This window comes from Colobus angolensis, unplaced genomic scaffold, assembly GCF_000951035.1.
Source record: "Colobus angolensis palliatus isolate OR3802 unplaced genomic scaffold, Cang.pa_1.0 Scaffold370, whole genome shotgun sequence".
Lineage (NCBI taxonomy): Eukaryota > Metazoa > Chordata > Mammalia > Primates > Cercopithecidae > Colobus > Colobus angolensis.
The window spans coordinates 2,345,529-2,356,644 of NW_012117044.1; the positions used below are offsets into that span (position 1 = coordinate 2,345,529).

The window sequence follows — 11,116 nt, forward strand, 5'->3', positions numbered from 1 at the left end:
ATATATTCTCTGTTGCCCAGGCTTGGAGCGCAGGGGCACAAACAATCAAACAATAACCAAAATCCAGAAGACTGAAAAAGTCAAATGCTCTCAAGGATGTGGAGCAACAGGCCCTCTCATTCCCTGTTTGTGGCACAGTTTACTGTACCCACGAACTCCCGGGCCCAAGTGATCCTCCCACAATCAATCTTCCAAGTAGCTGGGGCCACAGGCATGCACCACCATGCCTGGCTGATTTGTTTTATTTTTGTGGAGATGAAGTTTCCCTTTGTTGTCTAAACTGGTCTCAAACTCCTGGGATCAAGTGATCCTCCTATCTCGGTCTCCCAAAGTGCTGTAAATACAGGCATGAGGTCCTGCACCCAGCCTGGAAGTCTTTATGGATGAGTTCAATTTATCTGTTTCTCCCTCTGCTCTACTCAGCTAAGTTTCCCTCTCAGTCCAAGGGAGAGAACTGCAGCTCAGACCCATCCAGGATGGCTGCAGATTACCCAGCTGGTCAACGAGGAAGGGACCCTGAGGCCTGGCTGCGGGCGCTCTCAACAACCTTGAAGCCCTCTAAACGGGACCCACCATCCGTGCCTGTCAGAACTGTAGCGGCTACCTGTACTTGGAGCACAGGCAAACATGGCCAAGCAACCCCAAATTCCCCTATTCCCCTCTGGGCCCAGGCAGCACTGACCAGAGACAGATGCCACTGCTGCGCTGAAGTCAGTTGGTCCACCCTTTATCTGCACCAGGGCAGAACCTGCCGCTCAGCCCCATCCTGGCGACTGCACAGTGCCCAGAGCCTGCAAACCAGCGCTCTAGGCGCGAGCCAAGGAAGAGCAGGGCCTAGAGTGGGAGGTCGTGTGCCACACGGCGACCCTCATACCGTCGGGCCCAGCCCTGCAGCCTCTACAGTGGACTCAGATTCAGCTGGCATTTGAAGGTGGCAGCAGCGGTGGCAACCCCAGAACCTGTCCGCGCCACCAACAGGCGAACCCCAGGGTCGGACAGCGCCACTGCGCCTAAGTCAGGCAGTGGGACCTCAGCTGCAGGAGGGTGGGAACCTGCTGCAAAGCCTCATCGCCGCAGCTGTACAGGGCCCAGAGGTCGCGAGCCTGTGCTGGCAGCGCGAGCCAAGGAAGAGCAGAGCCCAGGGTGGAAGGGTGGTGTATTCGGCGACGCTCAGCGGTCTGGGCCCAGCCCTGTAGCCTCCACCGTGGGCTCAGCTGCAGCTGCCACCTGAACATGGCACGTGGTAGCAGAGGCTTCAACTCTGACCCTGCCAGGGCCACCAGCAGTGCGGATACTTGGGCCGGAAGCCTCCCGGGTGCCTAAGTCGGAGGTGGGTCCCTGGCAGCAGGAGGGCGGGAACCGACGCTCAGTACCACCCTGGAGGCTGCATGATGCCCAACGCCAGGGCCCAGCTCCTGGATTTTGGGTTAAGGGGGTGCCGGGGCGACTCTGTCAAGCGGGCCGTGTGGCAGGGCGCTCCCCACGTTCCACTCTAGGGAGCCCCGCCAGCCAGGCAACGCCTCAGTGGCAGGGGCCACCTGCACGCGGTGCCCGGAGAAGCGCCGCCAGGGCGGTTTCCCGCCTCATGTGTCTCCTAGGCCTGCTGAGCTGCGCATGCGCTGCTGCCTAACGACGCTGCTCAGCTGCCTAAGGGTTCTACTCAGCTGCCTAACGGTTCTGCTCAGCCAGTTTCTCCCGGGAGAGGCTGGAGTGTCCAAAAGCTTGGCCCAACCGCGATTTCTCCTGGTGTCAGGGCTGGTGCGGTGACCGAAGAAGGGCGAGGGCGAGCGGCGAGGACTGGGGAAGGGCCAGCAGGAGGTGCGGGCTCTCTCTAACAGGTGGCCGCAGTTATGAAGAGACTCTGTGCTGCCTGTGTCAAGCGCGAGACGGGCCCGGAGCGCCCGAGCCCCTTCAGTCAGCTGGTCTACACCGACAACAACTCTTACGTGATTCACCATGGGGATCTCAGGAAGATCCACAAAGCTGCCTCCCAGGGCCAAGCCTGGAAACTGGAGAAGATGATTAAGAAGACGACAATGGACCTCAACATAAAAGATGCAAAGAAGAGGTACCAGGCCCTGCCTGAGCCGGGGCTGTAGGAGGAGGTGGTGGCTGTGGGAGGATCGCCCCTTCAGAGTGGGGGCTGGGGGGCCTGGAGACAAGGGGAGCAGGTGGAGGAGTGGCGGGCGGCGGGGCGGCAGTCCTGGGCCCCGGGGTCTAGGCCTTCTCTCCAGGCAGGCCCCCCAGGCCTGGGATGGGGGCGCCCTGCAGGGCGGAGGGCCCAGGGCACCTTAAAATCAACCCCAAACTTTCTCTGCTTTCTCCTTCACTCCACTTCCTCTCACAGAGCACTGTTAAGAGAATTTTAAAGAGATTTAACTCGCAAAATTAAGTACATACGGAGTTTTAATTTTAATATACAGGTTTTAAAAGATAATGTTAGATACATTATGAAATGGTGCATAATGAAATAATTCCCATAATATATTAACTTTTTGGCTAAAAATGTTGTGGATAAACTCCAGTATCCATTTTGATATCAATAAATGTCTGTATAAATATATTATTTGCTGAGGGGCCTTAGAAGGAAACTTTGAGGTGGGAAGATGTTTTATGTTTTCGAATTTAAGAAGACTCATTTTTCTCAAGATGCAACTTCTTTATCAGTTTTACATAAACGAAATAAAGTTATCAACGTTTTAACATTTTTAAAATTACACACGCTGTCTTTTACTATTGTGATGACATTTTTAAAATTTTGTAACGGAATAGAAAAGTCTTGCCCTTCTAGATATCAAAATGTGCTATTAATTTGCACAAAATGGGCCACGGCAGGGCGCAGTGGCTCACGCCTGTAATCCCAGCACTTTGGGAGACCAACGTGGGCGGATCACGAGGTCAGGAGATCGAGACCATCCTGGCTAACAGGGTCTCTACTGAAAATACAAAAAGGTAGCCGGGCGTAGGGGCGGGCGCCTGTAGTCCCAGCTACTCGGGAGGCTGAGGCAGGAGAATGGCGTGAACTCGGGAGGCGGAGCTTGCAGTGAGCTGAGATAGCGCCACTGCACTCCAGCCTGGGGGACAGAGCGAGACTCCGTCTCAAAAAGTTAAATAAAATAAATAAATAAATAAATAAAATTAAAAAAAAAAAAAAAAAGCCGGGCACAGTGGCTAACGCCTGTAGTCCCAGAATCCCAGCACTTCGGGTGGACAAGGCCAGTGGATCACCTGAGGTCAGGAGTTCAAGACTAGCCTGGCCAATATGGTGAAACCCCAACTCTACAAAAATACAAAAATTAGCCAGGCACGATGTCAGGTGCCTGTAATCCCAGCTACTCGGGAGGCTGAGGTAGAGGCGAGAGAATCGCTTGAAACTGGGAGGTGGAGGTTGCAGTGAGCCGAGATCCTACCAGTGCACTCCAGCCTGGGCAATAGAGTGAGACGGTCTCAAAAATAAATAAATAAATAAATAAATAAATAAATAAATAAATAAATAAATAAATCACAAATTGTTTGATAACAGCTGAAAAGACAGGTAAATGAATACAGCAGAATAGAAAATCCAGAAACACCTAAATATCTAAGAATTTAGAGCTTGACAATGCTTACACTTTATACTAATAGGAAAAGAGTTAGTTTCATAACGGAAATGCCGGCTCTTTTGGAGAAAACTAGATTTTTATGCTACAAATTAAGTTTCCGACGGAATATAGATTAAAAATTTTTAATATAAAAAATGATAAAAAGCACCAGAAGAAAACATAAATGCCTGTTTACACAGGTTCATTTTTATGTTGGCAACACCTTTCTAAGAAGCTCAGAAGCAAGAAGTCTGAAGGATAATTAAGCAAAACAAAATTAAATTAACCTGTAATGAGAAAAAAACAAAAGGCAGCATACTTACTACACATGTATGTGCGTGTGTGTCTACATATTAGATTTAAAAATTGTCATTTTGTAGATAATTCACTTAAATCAACATAAAACTCTCATTTAAAATTGGGCAATTTTAATTAGAGCTCTAAATTGCAGATCTAAGAAAAGTACTTTGCCTCTAATTTAAAATTGGGCAAAGTACTTTCTTAAGATCTGTAAGTGACCTATGCACACAGGAAACAATATTTAGTGTTCCTGGTTAGAGAAGACATTTAAGTTAAAAGAGGAATCAAATACTGTTTTCTATCTACAAAGTTTGTGAGGATAAAGAGCAGTAATATTTATACTGCTGTTTAAAGTTTAAATTGCAGATAACTTTTCAAATAGACAATTTGGTGGTAAATACCATATTATTAAGAATAATTCATATAATGACTTTTATAAATACATTTTATTGAATTTACAGTATAGGATAATATGTGACCACTGAAGGTAGAAATATATACAGAGTAGGTGACATTTGAAAATGTTTTGGTGTATCAAGTGAGGGTAAAGTTCAGTTTGATTATATATACACACAGACTAAAGTCTTGTGTTATCTGAAATTATGTATGAAATATGATAAAATTTGTTATTTGAGGGCATTTATTTTAATAGAAAATGTGTTTCCTTTTTATTATCTTTGATTTCCACATTGAGCATGTACAATGCTATTAGAAATAGTTTATTATTAATGAAATAATTTTTGGGAAGAGCAGGAATATGAATTTTGCACCAATAAAAGTAATTTCTCACTTTCCATATTTTATTATTTTTTGTGGATTAGTATATTCTGTGAACTTTTAGCATCTTCAAAAGACAATCTTTTTACTTGTGCTTGTTGATTTACATATTTTATTAGGCATGTATTTTTATTATATACAGATTTATTACATATATGTCAATAATTATAGATTAATTAGTGTAGTTTTATTATTAAGAAATAAAATAGTAAATATAAGTGCTTTATAGCAGTTTTTTATGGTATTGAACTTCTCAACTGTATTTATCCTTTTAATCACTTTATCACATGTAAGCTGAATGCCTATTATGTAGAAGATATATTAACTTTTAAGACCCTTTCATCCCTAAAAGTTTCACATTTACCTGCTCAGCCTGAGCAAAGTGAGAGATTTAAAGTTGGGTTACTAGGACTGAATCTCAATTGAAGCTTTTCTTCTCATCTTTCAAACAAAAACACTTCTGAAGTGAGACACTAGTAAAAGATAACTACCAACCATGATATTGGAAATTTATAACAGCTCTAAATAGTAATATTAATCGTCAAAAACATCTAATTTACATGCATTCTATAAATCTAAATATGAATTTCCATACATTCTGTAAATCTAAATACAAAATAAAATGAGCCATACCTACTTGAATCCCATTTTCTTTGGCTTGAAGTTTTAAAAATATTAAAGAAGTACTTTGTTTTAACAGTTTGCTGTTTTTATTTCAACTCTCCTTTTGTGTATACTCTTAAAAGCTAAAATTTCTTTAAGTGTTAATCCTGTGACTAGGACTGCCACCATCCTGTTGTATATACCATATTCCACTTCATGGAAGGCGCCATGAATTGTGTGATGCCTGCTTATTTATGTACCAATGAAAGATTGTTTAAATTTCTGCAAAATATACTTGTAATAAATAATGAATTATAAGTGGCATTTCAATGTCAGAGATGCTAAAATATGAGACATAGAGTATCTTAGAATCATTAAAATACAGTGTTATCTCTAACCTTTAAAACATACCACAAAGTAGGCATAATTGTACCATTTTACTTAAAATGTTGTCCTTGTTAAGTGGTAGAAATAATTACAATATCTAACAATTACTGAGCTGTTACATGTGCTGGGAATTCTTCAAAATACTTTGCATAGATTCTCATGAGGCATCACAGTGATGTCCTGCGAGATAACTGCTGTATTCATCTTCACTTTATTGACAAGAAAATTGAGGCACAGAAAGGATAAGCGATAGCTAGAAGGTGAAAGACTTTAAAGTAATATTCAAGCCCAAGTTGAACTGAATCCAAAGGCCAAGCTTTTTCTATTCAAATAGGCTACTCTTTCATTAATGTAGTGAGTAATAAGAGCGAATGAGTGTTGTACTTTCTTCAGGAGAATATTAAATATTTGTTTTGAAGGCAGAGAAAGAGCCTGGTATTTAATGTTTACAATTACATAAATCGTTGTATGTTTTGAGACAGTGGACTAAATTTTCCTAAAAAGTCCTCTCACTCTCATAGGACTGCTCTACACTCGGCCTGTTTCAGTGGCCATGAGGAAGTAGTAACACTTCTGGTAGATAGAAAGTGCCAGCTTGATGTCCTTGATGGAGAAAACAGGACACCTCTGATGAAGGTAAATAGTAGCCAGTTCTTTCAGCAGGAGATGGATTTGGTTTAAATACATAGAATAAAAATGAATTTATCTCATTGAAATATAACTAGTTTGTGAAAACGGTGGAATATTTATTTATATTTCTTATAATTTATAATTTACTTCTTGCTTTAATACTAACAGGCTCTGCAATGCCAGAGGGACGCTTGTGCAAATATTCTCATAGATTCTGGTGCTGATCCAAATATTGTAGATGTGTATGGCAACACAGCTGTCCATTATGCTGTTTACAGTGAGAATTTGTCAGTGGTGGTAAAATTGCTGTCCTGTGGTGCAGACATCGAAGTGAAGAACAAGGTAGACATTAAATCCATTTGTTTTAACATTAACATATGTAAATTATTTTATATTTGGAAGCTCAAATATTCCCATTTTTCTATGAAAATAGTTTGACAGAACTTAATTGTCTCGGATTTTACTTTAAATATTAATATTTTTACAAGAACTATTAGAGACTATGGCTTTTCTCTGCATTTATGATAGATATTTGAGTTTGTTAAAGGTAAAACTTTTTCAAATATTCTTTCCCACTCAAGTTTTCTTTTCTTCTTTCCAGTTAGTGTAAAACTACAGGAAAGTAAAATTTGTCTGCATAAATTGAGTCAACATGTAAAATTTAGGAGACATGCAGAAATCTAGATTTCTTCTTAAAGGATTGAATCTGGTGTCTCTTGAGCCCATATGACTGTTCGGCATGCTATGAAGACGTTCTAGCTTTATACAAAGCATATGTTTCCAGTTTGCTACTGTGCCCACCTAGTTACATCACTTACTCAGCTTACCTCTTTTGCCTTTGTAAATATTTCAGTGATCAATTCCTCTCTCATAGTATATGTTGGTAAAGATTTCAAGTTATTGAAGACAGTTTATAGGTGTTTATAATATATAGTTTATATTTTACATTAATTCATTAATAATGGGGTTGTCTTCTAGAATTTAGAAGATTTTTTAAACAATAATTTTTCTTCATATAAACCATAAATAATCATCTTTCATTAGAATGCCTTTAAGCCTTTTCAGATTAATCATGGTTATATTTGAATAGATTATGCATATTGCAGAAAATATATCTTTCTCCACAGAATTGTCCCTTAAAATTCAAGTGATTTAGGGGCTTCTATTATGCTAATCCACATAGATGAGTTAGAACTTTCATTAATAAGCCATTTTATTCATGTTTTTGATGTTTCGCCAAAAATTAAGTGGCAATTACAATAGAAACCAGAATAAAAATGGATTATTGCATTTTAAGAAGTAGATATGCATTAAGATCCTAGAAGTATCATTATAATTGAGAATAAGCTTTTATACTGAATTTCTTTTTTTTTTTTTTTTTTTTTTTGAGGCAGAGCCTCACTCTGTCACCAGGCTGAAGTGCAGTGGCATGATCTCGGCTCACTGCAACCTCTGCCTCCCTGGTTCAAGCAATTCTCCTGCTTCAGCCTCCCGAGTAGCGGTGACAGCAGGCACATGCCACCACGCCCAGCTAAATTTTTTGTATTTTTAGTAGAGATGGAGTTTCACCATGTTGACCAGGATGGTCTCCATCTCCTGACCTTGTGATCTGCCCACTTTGGCCTCTCAAAGTGCTGGGATTGCAGGTGTGAACCACCTCGCCTGGCCTTTTATACTGAATTTCTAATAGCTGAGATAAAATCCTATTGTCTGGTAATAGGATAAAACCCATGGACCATAAATTTGTTTGAGTTCTTTGTAGGTTCTGGATATTAGCCCTTTGTCAGATGAGTAGATTGCAAAAATTTTCTCCCATTCTGTAGGCTGCCTGTTCACTCTGATGGTAGTTTCTTTTGCTTTGCAGAAGCTCTTTAGTTTAATTAGATCCCATTTGTCAATTATGGCTTTTGTTGCCATTGCTTTTGGTGTTTTAGACATGAAGTCCTTGCCCATGCCTATGTCCTGAATGGTAAGTGGGCAAAGGATATGAATAGACATTTCTCAAAAGAAGACATGCATACAGCCAACAGGCACATGAAAAATGCTCATCATCACTAGCCATCAGAGAAATGCAAATCAAAACCACAATGAGATACCATCTCACACCAGTTGGAATGGCAATCATTAAAAAGTCAGGAAACAACAGGTGCTGGAGAGGATGTGGAGAAATAGGAACACTTTTACACTGTTGATGGGCTTGTAAGCTGGTTCAACCATTGTGTAAAACAGTATGGCGATTCCTCAAGGATCTAGAACTAGAAATACCATTTGACCCAGCCATCCCATTACTGGGTATATACCCAAAGGACTATAAATCATGCTGCTGTAAAGACACATGCACACGTATGTTTATTGTGGCACTATTCACAATAGCAAAGTCTTGGAATCAACTCAAATGTCCATCAATGACAGACTGGATTAAGAAAATGTGGCACATATACACCATGGAATACTATGCAGCAATAAAAAAGGATGAGTTTGCGTCCTTTGTAGGGACGTGAATGCAGCTGGAAACCATCATTCTCAGCAAACTATCGCAAGAACAGAAAACCAAACACCGCATGTTCTCACTCAGGTGGGAATTGAACAATGAGATCACCCGGACTCTGGAAGGGGAACATCACACACCAGGGCCTATTATGGGGAGGGGGAAGGGGGAGGGATGGCATTGGGAGTTATACCTGATGTAAATGATGAGTTGATGGGTGCCGATGAGTTGATGGGTGCAGCACACCAACATGGCACAAGTATAGATATGTAACAAACCTGCACATTGTGCACAGGTACCCTAGAACTTAAAGTATAATAAAAGAAAAAAAACATGGACCATTTAATAATAAGCAGTCAAAGTTCATTTGAAGCCAATCTCTTTCCATTTAGAGCCACTTCCTTAGTGACCCATTTAGAGCAGGAGTGCCTGACATTGACATCTGGGATCCTGGGATCATTGATAGAAGAGAATCAAGTGAGTTTGTATCACCCAGAGGAAACCTTCATTTTTGGGGGGAAGCTTTCAGAGCTACATCTCTGAAATTCTAATTTGTCAAATGTTAATGTTTGCCACAAAAATACATTGTCAAATAAGAATTAGGCAAAGTTCAATTCATTTCTTGAATAATGAACATTTAATTCACAGTTTTATAACATTTCTTGAACATAGATAATGGTGGAATCTGTTGGGGTACAGTGCTTCTGGTAAGGTAGTTATTCTCTGGAATATAGTTTAAGAAACTCTGCCCTAGAGGTAATTATTTAGATTACTCATTTAGTCAAAAACAAATTATTTACTACTATGTTTAGGGTTTAAGGATATAGAGATAAAAGATACAGCCCCTGCCCTCAAGAAGCTCTTGATTTACATAGGAAACAATAAAATCATTACAAAATAATGATTTTTGGAGATAACCAGAGTTAATGTGGTGATGCAGAGGTTGAATGTTTATAAGGGAAGGTGCAGTGCATGGGATAGCACAGAAAAGGGAGAAAGAAGGGACTGCTATTGATTTACGTTCTATTTTATGTGTTTAAGTTAATAGGATATTATGTAAGGTATTCAGTTGAGAAATATGTAATTTCATGAATTATAAATGGTTTTTGCTGTTTTACAGGCTGGCCACACACCACTTTTACTGGCCATAAGGAAAAGAAGTGAGCAAATTGTGGAATTTTTACTGACAAAAAATGCAAATGCAAATGCAGTTGATAAGTTTAAATGGTATAGTAGTTTTTTTTATTAAAAAACACTTCAATAGTGTGCTAGAGTAATAATACTCGAGTCAGAGATATTAAATTAATAACATTTACTTAAAATTACTAGATCATAGAGAAAAATACCAACACAAATTATCAGTTAAGAAGAAAAGCAATTATTTGGACTGATCAACATAAAGAACAGTATATAGTAGGATTTATCTTCTTTATTGACTGATTCTTATTTGTAATGTGATGTTTTTGATTGCATTATCTTCAACTAGCTAAAGTGGTTCTGTATTAGTGTTAAGAAGTATGAATTTTTAGTTTATAATTCAATATTGAATTATTAACAGTTTTATAGTATTTTTCTAACTTCTCTTTTTTATACACTTTTTAAAAAATACAATATTTGCTGGGCACGGTAGCTGTCGCCTGTTATCCCAGCACTTTGGGAGGCCAAGGTGGGTGGATCACTTGAGGCCAGGTGTTCAAGACCAGCCTAGCCAACATGGTAAAATCCCATCTCTACAAAAAACATAAAAATTAGCCAGGCATGGTAGTACATACCTGTAGTCCCAGCTACTTAGGACAGTATTATTCCTAATATTGTTTTAAGCCTTCAGATTGCTCTCACTTGTCTAACTTCTAGCTGATTTTGAAGTACAAAATATTATATTAGACTAAGGAAGAAATAGATAATTCTTCACTTAAAACTTTGCTTCTTTTAGATTAGTGAACAGAGCGTATTTTCCTGCCCCTCAGTGGACTTTATGTTAGCCATTTCTACTTTGCCACATCCCAGTGGGACACGAGTCTTTTTGCCCCTTCCTTTTAACCTTGATGGTGATTTACAGGGATAAACACTTGAGTACTCAAGATATTTAACGTTTGTTAATACATGTAGATGGTTAATTCTACCCTGACAGGCACATATTAAACTGGTTCTGTTCCTAGTAATGAAGTTATCTCTTTGTTATTTTAGCACAGCCCTAATGCTTGCCGTATGTCATGGATCATCAGAGATAGTCGGCATGCTTCTTCAGCAAAATGTTGACATCTTTGCTGAAAATGTGTATGGAATGACTGCAGAACAGTATGCTGCTGCTTGTGGAGTTAATCTGTAAGTGTTTACATTTAAAAGCTAG

At 39.9% G+C, this 11,116-nt stretch overlaps 1 protein-coding gene across 1 annotated transcript in view; it reads left to right on the plus strand.

The window, feature by feature from the left end:
- The first annotated feature begins 1,615 nt into the window (after window positions 1–1,615).
- The window catches only part of LOC105520192 (putative ankyrin repeat domain-containing protein ENSP00000383069), a 13,744-nt gene continuing 4,243 nt past the window's right edge, over window positions 1,616–11,116 (plus strand). The window contains exons 1-5 of the mRNA XM_011953808.1: window positions 1,616–2,068; window positions 6,170–6,284; window positions 6,447–6,620; window positions 9,887–9,993; window positions 10,954–11,091. Of these exons, the coding sequence (XP_011809198.1) occupies window positions 1,851–2,068; window positions 6,170–6,284; window positions 6,447–6,620; window positions 9,887–9,993; window positions 10,954–11,091 (752 nt within the window). The 5' untranslated portion in view covers window positions 1,616–1,850. The remainder of the gene's footprint in view (window positions 2,069–6,169; window positions 6,285–6,446; window positions 6,621–9,886; window positions 9,994–10,953; window positions 11,092–11,116) is intronic.